The sequence below is a fragment of the Polyodon spathula genome, chromosome 6 (genome assembly GCF_017654505.1).
Source record: "Polyodon spathula isolate WHYD16114869_AA chromosome 6, ASM1765450v1, whole genome shotgun sequence".
In the NCBI taxonomy this organism is placed as follows: domain Eukaryota; kingdom Metazoa; phylum Chordata; class Actinopteri; order Acipenseriformes; family Polyodontidae; genus Polyodon; species Polyodon spathula.
Genome location: NC_054539.1, coordinates 6,509,000 through 6,532,971, shown reverse-complemented (window position 1 = coordinate 6,532,971; position 23,972 = coordinate 6,509,000). Strand labels below are relative to the sequence as shown.

At 37.2% G+C, this 23,972-nt stretch overlaps 1 protein-coding gene across 3 annotated transcripts in view; it reads right to left on the bottom strand.

The window, feature by feature from the left end:
- The window catches only part of LOC121316734 (regulator of G-protein signaling 7), a 124,809-nt gene that overhangs the window by 12,096 nt on the left and 88,741 nt on the right, over nt 1-23,972 (bottom strand). For all 3 annotated transcript variants that reach the window (XM_041251864.1, XM_041251862.1, XM_041251863.1), the window contains exons 6-12: nt 18,480-18,531; nt 11,506-11,570; nt 10,587-10,663; nt 9,965-10,046; nt 2,723-2,797; nt 2,132-2,230; nt 1,882-1,943 (exon numbers count right to left, since the gene is read on the bottom strand). In XM_041251864.1, coding sequence (XP_041107798.1) covers nt 1,882-1,943; nt 2,132-2,230; nt 2,723-2,797; nt 9,965-10,046; nt 10,587-10,663; nt 11,506-11,570; nt 18,480-18,531 — 512 coding nt within the window. The remainder of the gene's footprint in view (nt 1-1,881; nt 1,944-2,131; nt 2,231-2,722; nt 2,798-9,964; nt 10,047-10,586; nt 10,664-11,505; nt 11,571-18,479; nt 18,532-23,972) is intronic.

Here is a 23,972-nt window from a genome sequence, read left to right as displayed (position 1 = left end):
GCATGAAAAGCATGGCCCTAATAGTGCTGGAGGTATGTGTGCTATGGGAAGCTGCCCTTCTGGAACTCAGCTGAGACTACCAGAGCTCATCTAACAGGCTTCCCCACATGGGAGTTGTACACTGGCAATTACAGTGCAGGCAGTACCGGCCTGGGCTGGATCTACCTGGTGAATCAGACAGTAAAATATCCTGCTGGCAATCAACACAAGCCCTCAGAAAACACCCGCTCAAATTAAACTGCAGGAGGTGGTGATGCCCATGTTTCCTGTTAAATAATTGCTTTTTACAGTTAAGGTTTTGGACTTTTGTTGCTTCTGTTATTTTAATTATTTGAACAACTAACTGTGACTGAATTCAACCTACCAGGTACTGGTAATCAGTTTAAATTCTCCATTTTGCATTAAAATTATTCAAAGTCAGAAACATTTAACAGACCTTGAATATGAAAATATGGTGACATAATGTAACCCTGATAATTAAGCATTTATTTTAGGGGCTCCTGAGTGGTGCATCTGGTAAAGGCATTCCGAGAGGCGTGCAGGACGCGCCCTATAGCCTGCAGGTTGCTGGTTCAAGTCCAGGTTATTCTATAGCCGACTGTAGAATGGAGCTCCCAGGGGGCGTCACACAATTGGCCACTCACCACCCTGTGGGGGGTGGGGGGGGGCTTAGGTCAGCCAGGTTGTTCTCAGCTCACCATGCACCGGCAACCCTTGTAGTCTGACCAGGCGCCTGCAGGCTTGCCTATAAGCTGCCCAGAGCTGCATTGTCCTCCAACACTGTAGCTCTGTGTTGGCTGCACAGTGAGTCTTCAGTGTGAAAAAAAAACGGTCAGCTGACGACACACACTTCAGAGGACAACGTGTTTTCGTCTTCACCGCTCCCGAGTCAGCACAGAGGTGGTAGCTGTGAGCTGAGCCTAAAAATAATTGGCCAAATTGGGAGAAAATAATAAAATAACTGGTGATTACTAAATTAAAAAAAACAAAACAACATTTATTTTATGACATAATGTAACCCTGATAATTAAACATTTATTTTAGTTGTCGCACAATATCGATTTACATGTTTTGTGTCATTATAGAGCTGTATATATCAACACAAAATAATGCAGAAATGAATGTCACATTGTGAGCTGTTGGCTTGGTAGGCCTCTATATAACATAATAAAGCAGTTTGGACCAACAGAGTTGAAACATTTCAGTATCACAAGATTTCAGTGAATCACAGATCATTTTTTCTAAAAAAAAATGCCTTCTCAAACCAACAGTTAGAGACAACAAAGAAAAAAAATCAATAGCAGAGCAACAAAATAGCAAGTGGAAGAAAGAACATACAAAAAAACTATAGCTGTGTAAATTAGACATGCATACTCTATACCACTCAGCACAGACTGACAGACAGACAGAAAGACAGTTTTAAATAATTTAACTATAATTTAATTAATAAATTTAAATTTTAACTATAATTAAGCCCAGCAGCATTCTTTTGATTTAATCTGTTGATAAATTCAGGTATGTTCATTGAGTTTGGCAAATTCATATTAAGAAATAACAGTACTGGATTATCTTTTTTTTTTTTTTTTTTTTTTTTTATCAGTTTAATGTTTATGTCCAAAGCTCTGATCTTCTATATTTGAGGCCTGTGAGACTAATAGGACATGCAGTTCAAAGGAGCTTTACATTGAGTTTAGGTAAATATAGTTTTCCCCTAATAGACAAATTTTTATTCATTTTAAAATTAAAGACAGGAGACCTGAAATTCGAATTTGGCAGACATGTATCAGTAAAATAACGGTTTGCTTGTTTTTAACCAACAAGCAGTACCTTTAGTTATAAATCAAAGCATCATATTTAGATATTAAATAAATAAAAACATACCTTTCTGCAACTTTAGACATTTTTAATCGGTGTCTATCTAATTGGACTTGCCAGAACTTTATCTGCAATGAACAGTAAAAACAAACAGTGCATTGGTATCACTATGTTAAAAATGTACCTTTTTGATTTGGCTTATTCTTAACTGTTCAGCACTTTGTGATAACTCTGTTATGAAAGGTGCTATATAAAATTCAATGGTATTATATTGCATTACATTCAGTACAGTAGAATCTCAAGCACAATCTCTTACCTTATCTTGCAGCTCTTCTGCAGTTGGCTGCTTGGCTTCAGGGGCTGGCGTGTGGGTAGGACTGTGACTCCGGATATCATTCTGTAGTCCGTATACAGACTAGAATGCAAGCAGAAAATATAAAAGTGGTATGAGACAAACTTATTACAACTGGCTGTAAACAGTACAGTACAGAAGTAAAACTGTAAAAAATATAATTAATTAACTAGACAAAGGTTTTAGCTAATGCCTTTCTCAAAGTTATACTGACAAAGTAATTGTCTGATTAACTTTGAGGGTATTCACATAGGAGCGATTCAGATCGATTGAAGCACCATGTTAATGCTTCCAATCGACCCCAGCTCGTTTAAAATGGTCCGGTCTGAGATCTGAAAAACAGGTGGTCTCGGCTCACTTGGGGAATCAAACCTGGGCGCAGATCATTTCAGTTTCTGCTGTGTGAACGATAAACTATCTAAGTACGAAACACTTACAAAGGCCTTATGGACAGTCACACAGTGTGTACATTTGATGGCCATTTTGAGAATGTTTAGATGTTTTTCTATTTTTGTAACACTTAGAGCAGAGAAAGCAAGGTCACCATGCACTCACCTTTCTTGTTTTATGAGGGTTTTTCATTCTTGATGATTTCTTTATGTCAACTTCTGTAGTGTTAACACAACCAGGCTAAAAAAATAAAAATTATATAAAAATAAATAATTGAATTAATGAGTGAATGGTAGCGTATTATTATTATTATTATTATTATTATTTATTATTATTATTATTATTATTATTAGTAGTAGTAGTAGTAGTAGTAGTAGTAGTACTGTATGCTAGTACTATACTTTTATGACAATGTCTGTGATACAGCTGACTTGAAAAAACTGGGCAAAGTATGGAACCAAACCAAGATCACGTCACAGGACAAAGTCTGATTGCTCCCCACAATCACATGCTGATTTACTTGAAACGAGCATCCAAGCTTGTTTATGTGGTCTATATCAGGTTATGGCACAGTCTCTAGTGGGAATGCAAGTGTATATAAGGAGACAACCCTGCGATTTGCCTCAGATGGACATACAAAGCAACATGCAAAAAACATATTTCTGCAGGATATCATCCTGGTCACACGTCCAATTAGAATGTGAAGAGTTTATTGGTTGCAGACTCTTGCTCTTCACTTCTTCAGTGTTCCACATGACTTTGAGTGTGAGTTGAAAACATGCTACATGCTACTTTACATGTCAGTCAGTAAGAGGAAATCTCCATCCTTAATGTTTATTGGTCCAAGTCATTGCTCCACTTTCCTTAGTACTGCAGGTCTTCCTTAGTAGCACAGTCTTGGAAACTGAAATTGGTTGATGTTAGAATCTTAAGATTCACCAGGCATGTTGGATAAAGTGTGAAGCTTTAAGCAACTTAATTTGATTAAAGTCAGAATGCATTATTAAAATTGATTATATTCAATCTTAGAATAAGAATAAGTCTCTTTATGTAACTTTGTTTTTAAAGGGCTGCCCTGTCAGTTTGCTCATTCCACAAAGTAACTCTGGTGACTTCGAAAATATCAAGGAAATGTAACATTAGAGATCACTAGATGTTATGTTTAAATACAACCCTTGAGATATCCTTTTTTTGGGGGGAAATTGCATTATTTTTTATTTATTTATTTATTTATTCCATTAATTTGAGGTATGTTAGATTTTACTTGGTCGACAATGTGACCATACACTGAATTTTATTTGACTAATTTCAGTTCATATCGACCAATATTAAATTTTATAAAAGCTCCTGTATTTCCCCGTTGCTTCGCACACTCAACGTCAACGAACAGTGAGTTTTTATATATGTATATGTGTCTATAGTTCCTAGAAATACAATCCCAGTGTTAACAGATCAGCTGTGCTGCTTGGCATCGTTCTAGTTACCTGTCTGGAGATTAACTGTGATTTACAAGAATGCATTCATTCAACTTCATAACTCAAAACGTTGAAATGAAGAGTATGCGGTGGCACTAATAAGAGCTTTTGGGGATGGTTCTTAATAACCAAACATCTGCTTGGAGAGTCTTTAAAATGTCTCAGGGGCAGATGGCTCAAACTGTTCCAATCTAGCTACTGTATAGGGAGTTTTTCATGCACGCCTATTTAAGGGGATGAGGCTAATAGGGTTGGTGGATCAATCTTTGGATGCCAGACAGACTCAGAGCTCTGCCTAGGACATCACTGGCAGACTTCATTAAGATTTCCAAGTGCTCCTGGACTGCAGGCTCCCACTCTTCCACATGAGTGTAAGATTTATTCAAACCTATTAATCCAACAGTCCCTTGGGCATGCATATTCAATACCATATTTATAAACCTCTAGGACAGCATGAAGGAATCTGCACCATATGAAAACAATACACGTTCAGATGACATGAGAGAAAGCAACTCAGACAGACCCGATCAGATATGCCAAGAAAGAGAAAGATGTGAAGTGTCCTGCAGAAGAGTCTCCAAATCCCTGCATTAGGGTCAAAACACTGATGTCTGTAACCCAGCAGGCATGGGACTATCTGTTGTTATTGGCACTATCACTTCAGCGCAATACTTGCCAATTACCAACAGAATAAACCACTGCAAGCCCATGGCCACCCTTCCTTTATTTCAGGTATTGATCAGTTTGTTTTTTTCCACTAATAAATCTAATCAAAACTTTATGATTTTACACAAAGTTTTGATTAGACTCTGATAGGTAAGAGAGAACATCATCCGTGTTATACTGTATGTGTACATCCCCCAACACACTATGTCAGCTAAATAACTAATTTTCATCAATTCAGATATCATCATGGACTAAATATTTATACATGAAGCAGTCAATTGCATTGCTGCATTTAGACGCTTGAAGTTAGAATGCAGAATTGTCTCTGTGGTATCCACTGAGTGCACTTTACCTTCAGAACGTTCTTGCCATGGGAAAGTTTGTTATTTAGCTGAACTTTTGTCTTCTCTCTCTCAGTTGGGGGACCCTGCAATTTACCTGGTAGTATTTGTAACAGAAATGTCAATGGTGTAGGGAGGATATGTGTCGTAGTGATATAGGAACCTAACTACATGCTAGCTAGATAACAGGTCTTCCAACGATTTAGTATCACACCTAAATGTCACAGACATATAATTATTTAACAAAATAGTTATATTTGTAAAAAAAAAAAAAAAAAAGGAGCTGCACTTTAAATTATATACTATATATAATTTTATAGTGACCTGACATATTAGTTCCAAAAATAGAAGCAGAAAACAACACTAGAGAGTTATTATCCACTAGAGGCCAGCATTTACTGATTTGCACTGCTAAAGGCTTATGCTTTTAAGCCACATAGTGGATCGATCTGTTGAAATATGTGATTGTTCCTGTCCTGTGTAGCACTCATGATGAAACTATTCTAACAACAAAAAGAAAAAGCAATAATGTCAAATAATTGTCCTTTAATCTTACTGAGACGAAGTATGCTATGATGTCTGTCTGTGGATGACTTGTAGCTGTCTGAAACCTGTCACTGTTTACAGGAGTCAATACCAATAGCCTGTGGCTTTGCAACTTAATACACATTAAGATGAACTGTATAGAAAAAGTGTTTATAAATTCAAATCTTAATGCAGACACCCATGGTGGTTCTTAAATTCATGTGTATTTAAGATGTAATCTAACTTTTCTAGAGGTTCGCTGTCTGGTAAGAGCAGGTTACATAATGTAAATGATTCTTAACAGCAAGGATTGCAAGTTCGATATGGTTTTAACTAATGACATTACATTTAGGTAACTGCACAGAATGACTCTGTTTGGAGATCACTGTATTTCCTTTGCTTGGTATCTACTTTCCACATGGATCAAATATAGTGCAGGGACGAATGCAGGATTTTCATGTGCGGATATTCACATAGAATTTAAATATTCATTCAGATATTCGTTCATTTTTCAAAAATAAAAGACATTATTTGCTCTGACAGCATAGCAGCAGTGCGTGGCCGTGGCCCCTGTGTGTGTGCCTTTAATTTATAGCAAGACATTACAATATGTAACACATTAAAGTAGAAGAATATCCCAGGAGTAAAGAATATGTTGTGCAGTCCTTACTTTACCCCAGTGAATTAACTACAGAACAAAGGAGCCAAATAGCAGCTCAAGTTAAATGTTGTTTATTCCTGAAATAAATCGTACATAACGCTGACACCACATTTTTTTCTTTTTCTTTTTTTTCATTCCTTGCCATTGCCGTTTCTTCACAGTAAACAGCGACCACCGACACATTTTCATAAAGTAGTAACATGAGGTTTACTTGTGCCTTTATGTAGCTGAACAAGCAAACAAAAACTGAAATTTAACTTTAAACTTTAAAAATTGAAATTAAACTTTTAAGTGCCATTGTAAAGAAAGTCGCAATAAAAAATATATAATATATTCAATCTATATAAAAATCACTACACAAAATGTTCAGGAAGTTGGGTACTGTTTAAATGAGGCATTTCAGAATGGCATGCTTGCCTTTTTTCTGTCCCATGAGATAATGAATCGCTCTAAAGCAGCACAACGTGTTTTTGTCCCAGATGGCTTTCCATAGAGATCACTATGCATGCACACGCATAACCTGGTTTGTTATTTTTTTCTGCCTAAAACTTTTAAATACAGGCTCAAGAGCTGCTGTGTTGATCATGTGTTTTATATATATATATATATATATATATATATATATATATATATATATATATATATATATATATTCATCTCACATATCACACAGAGCTCTTTTTCATTTGCCATTTTTTTAAACTGTCGCGCAAATTCTGGTGAGACAGTAAATAAGTGAAGGTATTTTTGTCACTTAGCAAATATGAACATCTGATTTTTGTATCTGAATGCATGTCAAAAAATATTTGTTCGAATATTTAGATATTTGCCCCAGCACTAATCAAATATCTAATTGAAGCTCTATAGGAATATTTGTACTTAACTTACAATCAGCTGAGAAATCATATACGATTAAAGGGTTACAGAACGATCTGTAGTGTGTACAAGAAACCTTCTGCATTATTTTGATTGAAATGAATGGCTACTGTGTGAACAGAAAATCTGAATGATTGTTGCAGGAGGAAGAATGATCTGGTTACACCATGAGAAATCATCCTTCTCATGCTGAACACCCATGAGTGAGTGTTGAGAAATATCTTGCCACGATATGTAAGAATATAAATGTAACTATCTTGAAAAATATGTTGCCACGATAATTAGAAGAGGATACTTGAAAGGAAAGTAATGTGTTTCTTATAAACACTACAGGGTTTTATAACTCTAAGCCATAATTCCAAAAGCAATTCAGAACTCTGGTAAGACCAAATGCTGGTAGAAAAAGAGGGTTTGTCTGGATTCCAGCATCTGACCTCATGACCTCTCAAACACCCAATAAGAAGGCTCCCTGAACAAGCACATGCCGATTAATATTAAACTGTCACTGACTGAATCTGAAGAAGCAAATCTATGACTGGTCTTACATTACTTTCTTAGCTAAATATTTCCTTTGCAAGTAATTTGCCATCACATTCATTGAAGTACAGGTGACGAGGCAAGTTAACACATCAAATAAAGCCTGCATTTCATTCTCTGCCACATGTTCATTTAAGGCTTTGCCATAGCCTTTCCACAGACATACTGTGCAATTGACCCTTGCTAAGTCTTTCTTTGACCAGATTCTAATTGGAACTGCCAGTGCCAATTGAGTGCACAATGATTGTTTCACGCTGGCAACAGAGACCCATTTTAAATGTGATTGTGACCTCATTGGTTCAGCATTCTCCACTGAGTGCTAATGAAAGAAATAGTAAAGCAGCTGCCAGATAAGCAAACTGAGAATACTTTTTCAGGTCTCAGTTCAACTACAGTATACACCTGTGGTGTACTGTCCCAAACCTTTTTTAGTCTTAGAGTATAGACTTTGTATATACCAGGTGTGACCAAACTTCCTGACCCTATGAGCCGCATACCAAAATTTCCATATGGTCGAGAGCCGCAAGACACGCACTGTAAAACATGAACTGTTTGCGAGCAAGACATTTTAAATACTAGCATTGCTGTACAGTACATTAGATGTTAGGCTGTCTCTTGATGGCAGAAAAATACACAAGAACAGCAAATAGAACATTGCAGAGCCTCATAGCTGGTGTAATTTGTATTGTGTGGCATGTTTTTCCATTATTTCTGTTTATACAGTATGTATTATCCTTGTTAAATGAAACATATTCAATTATGAAACAAAATACAATAACTTCCATGATTCTTCCAGAAAAAACACATGAAATAAATTTTTGTAAGGATTCTTTTTAACAAGCTCTTACCTTGAAGATCTGAATGCTGGGTTTAAAAAAAAAAAAATTGTGACTGCTTTGGTAGATTAAATACTTTTGAGAGCTTTGTGGAACAAATGTACTGTATTTATTTTGAAAGGGATTACAGTACCTGCTCATGACAAGACATAAGATATGTAAATATAATATCAATTTTAGACCTGCAATATAACATTTAAACATGCATTCTCTAGTCTAGAGCCAACACTCCAATTTTATTAAAAAAAAAAAGATTCAGATTCATTCATCTGAATAAGGGCGTTTGGCACAAGCGATATTCCATGCTTGCCATACAAAATTCCCTTGAGTCATTAAATCAGCTTATTTACTGAACACTGAAAGCAGCATCTGCCTCAAGTCTGATCCAGGAAGATATTCAGATGAAAATGTGTTGTGATTTATTTCATAATGACGTTTGAGGTTGCTCGCCTTGTACAGGCGATAGTGTGCAAGCGATTTGTTGCAGATGAGACACAGGTTTACTGTTTTCAGTGAAAACAAACACTTTCTCCCAGTCTGGTTTAAAGCCTCATACTTTCATTCATTACTTGTGGAGGGCTTGCTCAATGCCATTGTCTCCATGAAATGAACGAGCACTAATTCCAAATTATGAAATTGACTCTCAACTGCACATTCGGCTTTCAGCCGGTAATCAAAATACACATGTGCCAGTCAACAAGTGACAAAATATCCTCTCAGGCTCAAAAAAACAGGAGAGAACAGGAGAAAAGAAAGAATAATTAACATGAATTAATACAGAGAACAAAAATAATAAACTTTTTACTTTCCCTCTTTTCTTTTTCCGTTTATTATTCTTTCTTCAGTTCATTCGAGCCGCAAAGTGTGCGTCACCCAGCGTTTCACCGGGAGCCGCACTTGAACTGCCCAAGCTACAGTTTCGCCACCTCTGGTATATGCTACAATTCAAGTAAGTATGATTGACCTTATAAACCAAAACGAGAAGCCGGTAAAACGTTGCTCTCCATATTTTCTATTGAATACATCTTCTCAATATGAGGACTTTCTTAAACAAATAAGATGCTTCTGCTCCAAAGGAAGAACACGGCTGTCTTTAAAAGCATTGGTGTACCAGAAAATGCATTGAGGCCATAAGAATTAAGCAGCAGGATGTGTCTTAAAACTGGTGTATTTGTGGCTGCTGTCTTGCCACGTCATCAATGTAAATGATCTAAACGGTTTGGTTAAATAAATACAACTGAGTGGACATTGAAAACGTTTGGAACGGCATTTAATCTAGGTCTGTCCAAATAACATAACAAACCCAAAATTAGACACCATACATGTTTGAGACAAAATCTATTGCACTGTGTACAGAACACTGTGCAATTACAAGCAAAAAATGACATTAACAAGTAAATGGATATGCAAAACTCCTTAAAATGAATGGCATGCAAAATCTGACATTTTCTCTTTTTCTGCATTAAAAGTTGAGATGGAAAATTACTTACAACTGGCCTGTGCACATCCCAAAAGGCTCTTTCTTGACTATCAAGTATCTTCCTTTCAATTTTGTCTCGTTTCTTGTCAACTCTACAAAAAAAATAAAGCATGTATATAATGCATTATAAAAAAAATATACACCAGCTAACAGCATGGCCACGTTGTGTGCAGGGTGAATCATAGAATCAGGTGAGCGCAGGTTTGCGTCCAGGTTGAGCGAATTCATTGAGTTTTGCTGGGTATTTCGGAGGTAGCGTTACAGAGGCTTAGGCACTCCTGTGGGTTAGGGATACAAAACCATCTGGGACTGTTTCTCCTCATCATGCTACAGCGGACCCTATCGGCCAGCTGCCTGGCGAGCTCAGGCGGACAACTGTAGGTCTGATCTTTGTCCTCCTGAGACCAGTAGCTCACTGACATCCACTCTCGAGTCCCTGCATTTGAAAGACAAAATTGGCTTGGTCATGGGATCGGAGGACGCCCACTGAACCTTCAGTTCTCTTGAGCTGTGTGTAGGACATTCTAAATTGTGGAGAAAATTGAAAATTGAAAATAATTGGACACTGTACATTTAAAAATAAAAAAGGGTTCCCACGCTCACACACACACACACACACACACTTAGCTTACTTTGCTTGGGCTTCTGCTTGCATGAATATAAATTCCCATTTCCGAGCAAATGCTCTCTGTAGCCTGGCTAAGCTCTCCTGCAACAAACAAAGAAATAAACACAACAGGGGTAATCAGACAGTGGTCAGGTTAGACCTGCTACAGATATGCAGCAATACCATCTAGCTAGTTGGAAAAAAAGCATAGGCTCAATTTAAAAGCTCTAAACAGTGGCAGATCTATACAGTGCTGTCTCCCTTAACTTGCATCTTGAATCTTTTACTATTTTTTATTGTATTCAATGTTGTTGCAGGATTAATATAGATTAATAGTTAAATGCAAGTGGTACTTAGACCCACTCTTGTTTAGATAATTAAAATAAACCAATTGATCATTAATGATTACAAATTCAAACAGATTATACAATGTTGGATTTTTTGTATAATTTATTTTACTTTATTTCTGAACATGTTTTAGCATTATTGCTGAAGCTTTTCCATTGTGTACACAGTACACATGGTCAGAGTTACTATGGTTTTGTAAACTCTATTGTACAGAGCATACCACTGTATATAATATAATCATTACTTGAAGATTTTAAACCAAAAAGACAATACTAATTCAAAAAACATTTGGGGACTATCCAAAAATAATATGCTAAAATGTTAAACGTTTTCCCTTATTTTTTTGCCACGTTTGTTTAATAATTATTTTTTAAACAATTCAGGAGTACTTGTTTACTGTGGAAATATTTTAAACAGCTATTTAATCAAGTTCAAAAAACAAGCCTCCATCAAAAGTGGCTTGAATCTCTAATAGGCTTGAGTTAATACATTGGCACAGCAAACTTTGTTTATTATTACACTATGTCAGTTTGGCCTTTGTATCCAAAACATGTCTTAATAATAATCCAAGCAGTGTAGTGAATAAATTGACTTACAGCTTCATAGTCTGCTAGCTCCAGTCTTGCTTTGTTTTGCATTGTTCGCTTGCAGAGGTAAACCGCTGAAAAACAAGATTGTCAGACAGATACAGCATAGAAATACTTTTTTGTTTTTTCTACAATCATCCAACAGAGACACACAATTGTCTGTTTGGAACCTGGCCTCTGGTTAAGTTCTTATTGGGTTGTTTCCCTTGTGCTGGTTTTCCATATAGACTGCAGTGACCTAGGCAGGTGGGGGATATAAACCCTTTGAGTGAAGGTCAGCAAGTGACTTGAGACAGCCGTCATTTATTGAAACCATCTTTGTGGGGGGAAAAAAAACCTGCTTCTTAACCTTTTGGATTCCGTTTGGCTATAATCCCATCAACTGTTGATTGTGTACATATTTTTTAACTATAGAACAGGGGTGAACAACCTAAGCTAGCCAAAGGGCAACATTAATTTCACAATTGTCAAATGCTTCAAATATTTTTAGTTCCAAACAACACCTTGTGTAAGCAGCTGCTGTGACTTTCACACTAGAATAGTGTTCACAGTAAAGGCTGTTAATGTCCCCACCTAAAATCTCCAGTTTCAATTAGTATTCTAAGTAACTTGCTGAGAACCGATCTAATTACACAGCATTGCGTAAAACATCTCAACCCAGTGGTTCACCCTAAAACTCAGAGTAATCCTGCCCCTGGACATGTTTTTATTTCTAAGCAATTTAAAAGACATTCTAAAAAGTACAGTAGGCAAAAGAACAACAAAGAGCAACCAATGCATCTAAACTGGCCTATATAAAGCAAGTTATAATGAGCAATCTAAGCCAATGAAATTGAGCATGGATTTCATTTCAAAACACTACAAAATCACTACCATCTGGAAGGTTCAAAAATAGCATTTTTTTTCACATATTTAACAAGAGCATGATTTAGGAAAGGATGATATGAACAAACTCTCCAAAAAAAAACAAAAAAAAAAAACATGGCTACACAACATAAAGCACACAGGGTTCATCCTGTTTCACATTCATTTGGTTAACTGCAATATAATTCGTGACTAGAAGCTGTTTTTACTGTCTTTAAAAATATATTTATTTGTTTAATTTCAATTTCATTTGTGATCAGTTTAATTTGGCTATCAGTTGCATGTACTGTAGTTGTAATATTTCACCATCGTGACTAGTATCAACCACTTGTGTGATTCAGATCAGGGTTCAGTGACATTCACCTGACAAGTCTCTGAATACTCATAAACTGTGAATGCATACAGTACTACAACATTTGCTTGCACACAGGGACCAGTTATGTATAATTCTGTATGATGTGTTTTCTGTCACCTGGAGATTGATATGTGAGACTGCATAATATAAATTTTGGTTCTATTGTATACAATCCTATGGCTGATTACTTCTGCTGAACATGGGGAATAACAGGTTGTCATGATAACAATCTACCTATTTTTAGTCTTCACAATACATCTGCCACTTATTAATCATGAGTAATTCAACCATTGCGTCGTTTACCAATTAAAATATAAACTGCTTTTCACAGAACAAAATGACCTGCCATCTGCTTATTTGTAAACGGCTGATAGTGTCAAGACACTTCTAGTGCCTCAAACACTGTTTATTGTAGCCCCGTGGAAACACGTCACCCTACTTAGAAGAGATCAAATAAGGGATCTTTATCTAAATCTGACTAGGGAGAGACAGGAAGAGGATTGTATCAGCATTTATATAACTGCAGACTATATGAAACAGAAGATCGCTCTGCTTCCAATAATACAAAGTATGGGGACAAACTATTGATTGTATTCCAATTTCAGACTTTTTATGATTAGAAAATGTAGTAGCTGAACATTTACCAGAAACTTGTAGTATGGTTATAATTATAACTTGCTAGCGTGTGGTTCAACCCCTGGAGCATACTGGTGTTGTCCATCAGCTTTATAAGGTGGAGCAGTGGAAGAAGAACAATGTGTAACTTGTCAGGAAACACACTTCAGATTATATGTTCAAACATAGACTAGACAAGAGTACTACATTGTACATATGTTACACTACATTATTTGACCTTTGGCCTCACCTTTCGAGGTATCCCTGACAATAAATTAGCTTGCAGATAAGTGGACAGGCTGACTATAGGGAAGGCATGGGCAAGGTGGCAGGAGAGCTACCCTACCCCATTACACAAAGCCAAAAAGCAGGTGGAGGCTGGGGAGGAGGAGGTGAATTCTGATGCACAGCGGGGGATGTAATGGATTGAGGTAAAATATAAATCCTTTCCTTGCTGATCACTGGACGTATTGTATATCGAAGGACAAATACAAAATCAGCTATTCAACTGACGATTTAATCTGGTATTGGAAGCGCCTAAAATATGCTTGATGTTTATATGATTTGATATAAGGTTAAAGTGAGTTCCCTGCCTGAACCATTGCTTTGCTTAATTAGATGAATGTGAGGTGAGTTTAAATGCATTGCGGCACTATACTTTGTCTGACATTTCATATAATGTCCTTTAGTATCTGCTAAAAGGTACAAATAAACCTATTTGAAATACAGACTTAAACTAGCGGAAAAACTAGCTCACAAATCTGTTATGCTGGTTCCATTTCTCATCATTACTCTCACAATCACTACAACTAATGTAATCATTACTCGCCCCCTAAGCATGGTGTATAAACATTTATCATTCTTACATGTTGTGTCAAAACAGGCAGTTAAAAAAATAAAACATCAATAATAATAATAATAATAATAATAATAATAATAATAATAACACAACTTGACAATTGTGTTAATTATTAGGAAATGTATTATTCATTTTAATATATGACACTGATAAAATTAAAATACAAACTATAAGCTTAAATGTCTGTTTCGCGTCGACCAATCGCACAAGAGTATATGCAAATCCACACTTATGAAACTGTAATTTTGCAAACAAGTGATAACTGGCTGACCATATAGGGTTCCTATTTATAACATCTGCACTGTTTTATTAAAGACTGTATTTTTAAAAGCTTGTTTTGAATAACTAAATTAAGTTTTCAATTTTCAAAATCATTTAAACTGTCCTCCTGTTTTTATGAATACGGGCCACAGCCTTTTAAATATGTTTTAACCAACATAGCAGGTGGAGTCAATGGCTATGTTTAAATGACTTTTAGCAGCCAGAATGGAACGTTGTTTTTGTTCTAGAATTTTTATGTCATCACACCATCATCATACTATACTGTTCTAGATTTTGGAAATGTGTGTTCTTGGCATGAAATGCCTGCAGCGGGTAGGCCAGTGACACTTTGGTCCTATTAACATTGTTTAACAGGTTCAGAAAGCATCAAATTCAAGGGACAAATAGAAGTATCTCCTGTAGTCCTGTTGCAAGTCTCATGTTAAGTAATGCTTATAGCATAAAAAAGCCAGCCAGGAAAGGGCACAGATCTGCATTAGTGCTTCCCTATGACCAAAAGTAAGATTTACACAACATACGTCACTGAATAATCTCAAACTCGCCCAATTTATAAACAAATAAATACATCAATAAAGAAATTGCATCTGTAGCAATATGTCCATTAAATATTCAGAATTGATACTATCAGATGGTATATTGCTAATTTAAAAACCTACAGGCAACATTCACAGTCAACCAGTTACCATAGTTGTGTGGATGACAAAACTGCTAATATTCACTTCACTTTCTCCTCTTTCAGCCTTTTGGAGACATATACAGTGCTACCCCGTTATAACTTGAACCGTTACAGTACAGAATCGGCTAGAACATGGTGATGGCTCCCATTTCCCCCATAATGCAATTTGACTCGCAAACATTGGGTGAACATTCCAGATACTTTAAGTGATCCTGATGATGTTATCGTGAATTATGCTAGGATAAATTGTCATAGATATTCAAAAAAGAAAGAACCTACAACACTGTGATTTTGTTTTATTGTTGTTTTTACATTACCGTATTTAAACGACCAGGGATTTATACTGTTGCAGGACTGGTCTACGGACCCTGTTGTTTTGTTAGCATTGAACCGGTAAGCTTGCCTCAGCCAGGAATGGTGGGTAACGTCCGGGGCGGCGGGCACATGAAAGCATATAGGTAATGCACTGTGTGAATGTGCTGCTGTGAGAGATTATGGATCCCGACAAACACATTATAACGGGGTAGCACTGTCTGTTTAACTACAGCATTTGTAATGCAGATTTTGGTACAGACTACATTCAAACTCCCATAACACCAAGATCTAAATTTCTGATCTCATTCTTTAATGCAAACATGCCCATTATCAAATTCCTAATTACAGTTCTAACATTACTTTAGACTTTCCCCATAACGTAAGGCATAATTATAATGTTTAAAACCAGACAAAGGAGCACTCTAATGATACAGTACATTGTGGGGTTTAACAGACTTAATTCCTCAAGCACATTATTTAGAATCTTAAATTGCTTACTGGGCTGAAGGTATTTGTTGGCCACAAAAGGCAATTCCCTTAAACAGAATGCAAGGGCATGATCTGCAGAGTTACATTGCTTGTGTTGTTTTAGATCAAAGTCATGCTTGGTGCTTGCGATTCTTGTCATGGGGAACTGGTATGCTTATGCAATGCCTTCAGACTTTTATGGGCTTTGATTCAGTATGTGGATCTTTCACAATCCAGGCTTAAAATATAAAATATACTTTTGGAAGCTTCTGTGGCTTTTAGAATACATTTAATCAGAGGTCTGTTATGAAGCGATTCTGGTCTTTTTTAAAACACTTTTAACACAACTGTGTGGACTGGAGTTGGGAAATTAAATTCAATACTAACAATCCGGACAGGGAGTCTATTAAGTTTATCAACGGTAAGGGGTGGGGTGGGGTGGGGAGGGGGGGGGGGAGTGTGCTGTGAGTACAAAGTGAGTAAGTATAGAACACTGGGGTAGCTGTGATTGGGTGTTGTACTTGGGCTGTGTGTGTTTAGGAGTGTTTTTGTTCAAACTATTATTTTGTTCCTGTGTTTTGTTTATTTTGTGTTTGTACATGTAAATAAAGTTACTGGCACCACCCTGTTTTGGAACCGATCTGTGGTCTCTTCATTTCCTTCCCCTTTTCTGTTTTTCCAGGTTCTGGCGGCAGCAGCTCTGGTTCTGGTGCAGGCAACTCCGGTTCCGGCAACAGCAACTATTGTTCAGGCATCCGCCACTCTTGCCTCAGTCGCCGATTGGTTTCTCGCTGTACACTGTTGGCCTTTAGTTGTAGGCAGCTCATTAAATTACCCCTTGCATGTTTAAATTAGTTACAAATCAAATAGCAATTTCTTTGTGTACTTGCAAGAGTTTTATTAAACAACATGCATTCACTTTTTTTTTAAATGAGAACCACGAAAATGTCCCACACGATCGAGAACTACAATGTGATGATACTCGTCATCATCCATTTGCATGTGAAATAAAAGATACACATACTCATGGTGAATGTTACATTTAGACCACAGTTACACAAAAAATAAGCAACGACCGGAAAATACAAAAACATTCCATACTATTTTTGTACTTTTAACTAAACAAAAATAACAAACTTATTTTACTATTGTCTACAGATCCTGATATTGGGTTCCTGAACTGTTGCTGTAGTGAATGGTCTAATCGACATTGCAGAGTACACTGTATATGAACTGCTATCCAGATGTGGCTGCATATACAGTATGTGTTGTACTTACTATAGGGATGCATTTGGGCATTTGGTGTCATGTGACCTAATGCTTTGAACGCATTGGTTGTTGAGTTCCTGCGAGCAGAATTGCACCACAAAATATTTAACATGTGTAAAATTTGTGAGCTGACTGAAATCGATTGCCTGATCCTGTAAAATCGCATCGTATCTTGTGTCCAGGGCTTAACTCTCCTGCACAACCAACACCAAACAATTCCTTTGTTCCTTTACAGGGTGTGACCAGGGGTAATTGACAACCAATCATTCCATTACGACCTGACCACATTCCACACTTTTCCAATAACACCTCAATCACTCATTAAACACACTTTCCATCACCAGACACCCACACACACATGAATACATGTGCAGAGCCTCTGCCCTGCACACATCCTCCCCCTACTGTGGCACAGTACATGTAGCCTGATGCAGTTATGCCAGCATAGCACAAAAGGACATTTTAGACCTGGAAAAAAATTCAGTATGTATAACCATCTATAATAATACATTGGTAAAGACAAACTGGGCATGCAAAGTTTTTTCTTTTCTTTTCACGCATAACACAACACAACAAAGATCAGTAGGATGCAGTCCAGTAACTTTATTTCTAGAAGCCATGTAGTCTTCTATTATGTATCTTAACACCCTTGTACTAAAAGGGTTAAAGCTAAGGGTTTAATAGGCTGAGGAGAATGAGAACCAAGGTAGCAACATTGAACACATTATGAAAATTAAGATTTACATGTTATTATGCCTGAGTGATCAACAAGGAATATATCAGTTATTTTTCCCAATTAACACTTTTAATTAAAGAGCAAAAGTGGGACTTAATTAAAAAGGTGTTATACATAAATTCATATTTTAGTATGTCAGCCCATCAGAGGTGTAAATTGTCCAAGATGAAAAATGTTGATGTTTTTGGTATTTCGTTTGAGGTCAAGTTAGAGAAAAGTAAAAGCCAATATATCAACATTTAACCCCAGATGCCATCTGGAACTCTACGAGTTGCTCATATTTTTTCCATTAACCTCAAGGTCCAACGTTCTGCAGTCTAATAAAACACAGCATATGCAGCATCCATGTACTACTGCATGTTTTAAACATGCATGCTCTGTTTAATTAAATACTTATTTGTAAAGAGGGATAATGTTAGAAAAAAAAGGGAATCCAGGGCAAACAGCCCAGCAATGTCTGTGGGAATGTTAAAATATATGTTATAACTTATCCCACATGTTCTCAATAAGTTACAGCATGTTTGAAAAATAAATCTGCACAAACCATAGTCTGTATTTTCAGGCTCCCAACAGTTCGATGGCCAAAAGTATGGTGTCTGTGGGAAACAGTGAGACAAAAGACAGAAAAAAAAGATTAGGAACCGTATAATAACACTGACACAAACCTGAAACATTTTGTCTCTTAACATTACCATACTGTAAAGTGCATGAAACACATATCTTCCATCTAGGGGTAAACAATAAATACTATTCTAAATGCCAGGGCCTGTGTAACCATATAGGCAGAACAGGCAGCCGACTAGGGTGGCAAATTGATGGGGGCAGCAAAAATGCTACATAATTACTTTTTATACTTCACATTTCTTTAATCATAAAGTGTTCAACATCTTAGATCACTGTTTCTTGTTCTGCAAAACTTATTGCTGATGTACGGAACAGTCCTAGCTCTTTTGAAGAAGCACAAAGAAATGGGCAACGTTGAGGACCGTAGACGCAGTGGTCGGCCAAGGAAACTTACTGCAGCAGATGAAAGACACATCATGTTTACTTCCCTTTGCAATCGGAAGATGTCCAGCAATGCCATCAGCTCAGAATTGGCAGAAAACAGTGGGACCCCGGTACACCCATCTACTGTCCGGAGAAATCTGGTCAGAAGTGGCCTTCATGGAAGACTTGCGGCCAAAAAAAGCCATAACTCCGACATGGAAACAAGGCCAAACAACTCAACTATGCATGAAATAAACTGGGGTACAGAAAAATGGCAACAGGTGCTCTGGACTGATGAGTCAAAATTTGAAATATCTGGCTGTAGCAGAAGGCAGTTTGTTCGCCGAAGGGCTGGACAGCGGTACATGAATTAGTGTCTGCAGGCAACAGTGAAGCATGGTGGAGGTTCCTTGCAAGTTTGGGGCTGCATTTCTGCAAATGGAGTTGGGGATTTGGTCAGAATTAATGGTCTCCTCAATGCTGAGAAGTACAGGCAGATACTTATCCATCATGCAATACCATCAGGGAGGCATCTGATTGGCCCCAAATTTATTCTGCGGCATGACAATGACCCCAAACATACAGCGAAAGTCATTAAGAACCATCTTCAACGTAAAGAAGAACAAGGAGTCCTGGAAGTGATGGCATGGCCAACCTACCTGCCGAGTTCCTTCAAAAACTGTGTGCAAATGTACCTAGAAGAATTGATGCTGTTTTGAAGGCAAAGGGTGGTCACACCAAATATTGATTTGATGTAGATTTTTCTTCTGTTCACTCACTTTGCATTTTGTTAATTGATAAATATAATCTATTAACATGTCTATTTTTGAAAGCATTCTTACTTTATAGCATTTTTTCACACCTGCCTAAAACTTTTGCACAGTACTAAAAAGGGGCCAAAGTAATACAAAACTGGAGTTAACTTCTCCTCTTCTCCTCCACCCCCTCACTTACTTAGTTTGAGAGATTAATTTGTTATCTGTTACAGTGACCATGGCAGTAATTAAACATTAATTTAAAAAACGATGGAATTATATATATATATATATATATATATATATATATATATATATATATATATATATATATATATATATATATATATATATATACCTGCTCTTTCCATTAAATAGACTGACGAGGTGAATCCATGTGAAAGCTATGATCCCTTATTGATGTAACCTGTTAAATCCACTTCAATCAGTGTAGGTGAAGGGGAGACAGGTTAAAAAAGAATTTTTAAGCCTTGACACAATTGAGACATGGATTGTGTATGTGTGTCATTCAGAGGGTAAATGGGCAAGACAAAAGATTTAAGTGCCTTTGAACGGGGTACGGTAGTAGGTGCCAGGCGCGCCGGTTTGAGTGTGTCAAGAACTGCAATCCTGCTGTGTTTCACGCTCAACAGTTTCCCATGTGTATCAAGGATGGCCCACCACCCAAAGGACATCCAGCCAATGGCAGGCCAGTGACAGAAAAAATCACTCATTGATGAAAGAGGTCAAAGGAGTTTTGTACGAATTGTGCAGAGCAACAGACGGGCTACAGTTAGTCAACTGACAGTTTAGTACAACATTGGTGCTGAAAGACCCATAATTGAATGCGCAACTCATCATACCTTGACACGAATGGGGTATGGAAGCCGACGCCCTAACAGACTTCCACTTGTTTCAGGAAAACACAAGAAACTGCGGTTGAAGTGGGCTAAGGAACAAAAACACTGGACACTGGAGGATTGGAAAAACATTGCCTGGTCTGATGAATCCCGGTTCCTGCTGTTTCACGCTGATGGGAAGACTAGGGTATGGAGAAAACCACATGAGTACATGCATCCATCATGTCGCATGTCAACATTGCAGGCTGGTGGTGGTGGTGTGATGGTGTGGGGTGAGTTTTCATGGCACACATTGGGCCCCTTGATAAAAGTGGAGCAACATTTGAATGCCACAGGATTTCTGAAAATCATTGCCAATCAGGTGCTTCCCTTCAAGGCAGCAGTGTATCCATCTGCTATTTTCCACTGTATCCATCTGCTTTTTTCAGCAGGATAATACCCCATGCCACAAGGCTAGGATTGTCCAGGAATAGTTCCACGAACATGCCAGTGAATTCAGCTTACTACAGTGGCCTGTCCAGTCATCAGATCTCAATCCAATTGAGCATCTGTGGGATGAGATGGAACAAGCTATTCAGAGTAGAGATCCACTACCAGCCAACTTGACACAACTGTGGGAAGCATTGGAGTCAACATGGGCCAGCATCCCTGTGGACGCTTTCGACACCTTGTAGAGTCCATGCCCTGACAAATTGAGGCTGTTCTGAGGGCTAAAGGGGGTACAGCTCAATATTAGGAAGGTGTTCCTAATGTTTTGTACACTCAGTGTGTGTGTGTGTGTGTGTGTGTGTGTGTGTGTGTGTGTGTGTGTGTGTGTATATATATATATATATATATATATATATATATAGATAGATATATGTGTGTGTGTGTGTGTGTGTGTGTGTGTGTGTGTATATATATATACGCATACTTTTACATCTTATATTGTCTAAATTGTTATATCAGAAAACACCGATAAGTCCATTTCCTCATTAAGTTCTAATATTCTCTAATATTTTGGCATCTTTTGTAAGAAGTAACGGTGGACTTGTAAGCAGTGTGCCCAATTTAAAATCTGAGGCAACAATATTCCAATGCTTCATAATTATCTCTTCTACACAGTTTTGGACGTGACAATCCAGTCTATAGGTGAGAGATTCGACCTCATTGAGAATCAAAGCATGTATTTTCAGCTTCTCTATGATGTCTGTAAAATTAATGAGTTATCCAGAGAACAACTTCTGAAAAACTGTGCAAATCTGCATGACTTTCTGACAGATAGAAACTTAAAGGAGACGGATATCGACCTAATGGAACTTTGTGATGAGCTTAAAGTATTAGCAGCTGTTCTAAAATGCAACACGACACCAGTGCTGGAGTATAGAAATTATTTTGCTCCAAATGTTGCTGTTGCACTTCACATTGTACTGACTTTGTCAATCACTGTTGCATCAGGTGAGTGAAGTTTCTTGAAGCTGAAAATAATTTAAAACTATTTACGCTCTTCGATGTCGCAAGAAAGGCAGATGGGGCTCACTATGCTTTCTATCGAGATATAAACCCTATATACGTTCCTTGCAAAAGAGCTTTTGTACAGCGGTATCGGCACTATGCTTCAGTGCGAGACGTCCCGGGTTCGCGTCCGCCCTCCGTCTGTGTGTGGATTGCCTCGCACTGTGTGAGGTGCCTGCCTGCGGGAACCAGGATTGTTTCATTGGTGTCAGAAGTAGACGCAGGTATCCCGGCACGCACTCGTCAGACTGTAGCCTGGTGAGGAAGTCCGGGGCGGGCTTGAGGCTGGCAGGGGAGACTGTAACGTGCAAGGGCAAAGGCACAATCACATACAAAGACATAAGCCCGATATACACTCCTTGCAAAAGAGCTGGCTCTTTTGTACAGCGGTATCAGTGCTATGCTTCAGTGCGAGAGGTCCCAGATTCGCGCCCGCCCTCTGTAAAGTAAAGTCTAATTTGACAAGCATAAATAAATAAACTGTTAATTTTATATAATTTCCCTTAGTTCAATAATATTGACAAAGTTTAAATTTAAGTTTCCTCTTGCAGAGGTAGTTTTCACGTCTTGAGGTGCACAACCAAAGCGCTCACCTCAAGACTAGTGATCCATTTTCTAGAAAACTTAAACTTTGTGTTGGAAACAGGACTGTGAATACACATTATTGAGGTAGAGTCAATGGGGTTACCCTTGTTACATTCCAAGGTGAAATGACTGAAACATTCAGCCACAGCAGTGTTGGTAGAAATAATTTAAATTCTGACTGATGAGAAGTAATCTGACTGCATGTTAATGAAGTAATTATTATATTGTATACAACATGCACTCAGTTGAAACTACATTTTGGCATACATACAAATTCTGTATGCAAAAACAGGAATAACTGCTGCAATAATGGCAGTTGTTTTAAAAACCCTACGGAAAGCGGCATGAATTTTTACACCATTCATTTAATAAATAGGTTATTTGTGTATACAGTAGCACCAAGTACAATCCTGTGATATACTAATTTAAGTCTGTATATTAGAATGGGTTGTAAATGTATTTGCTTTATTGAAGGGGGGGCATCAAAACAAACATCACCCAGTCATGACTGTAAATATCAAATTAGAGCTCTCAGAATCATAAAAAAGTAGATACATGTTAAAATGTAAGTTTGACATAGGGACAGCATCATATGTCTCCAATTCCTGATGCTCATAAAAAAGAAAGAAAAAAAAATGTACATGTTCGCCTAACTATGTTCAATTAACACTTTATTGCCGACAAGATGTAACTTTATTGCAATGCCTATGCGCCATTACATTTAGATATTTTGGATGTGCATAAATTACTGTTTATTTATTATTATTATATTATTTTTTATATATATATATATATATATATATATATATATATATATATATATATATATATATATATATATATATATATATATATATATATACACACACAGTGCCTTGCAAAAGTATTCAGACCCCTGACCAATTCTCTCATATTACTGAATTACAAATGGCACATTGAAATTTCGTTCTGTTCGATATTTTATTTTGAAACACTTAAACTCAAAATCAATTATTGTAAGGTGACATTGGTTTTATGTTGGGAAATATTTTTAAGAAAAATAAAAAACTGAAATATCTTGCTTGCATAAGTATTCAACCCCCACACATTAATATTTGGTAGAGCCACCTTTCGCCGCAAAACCAGCTTTAAGTCTTTTGGGGTAAGTATGTACCAGCTTTGCACACAGTGTCGGAGTGATTTTGGCCCATTCTTCTTGGCAAATTTGCTCCAGGTTGTTCAGGTTGGTTGGACGACGCTTGTGGACTGCAATTTTCAAATAGTGCCACAGATTCTCAATGGGATTGAGATCAAGACTTTGACTGGGCCACTGTAGGACATTCACCTTTTTGTTCTTGATCCACTCCAATGTTGCTT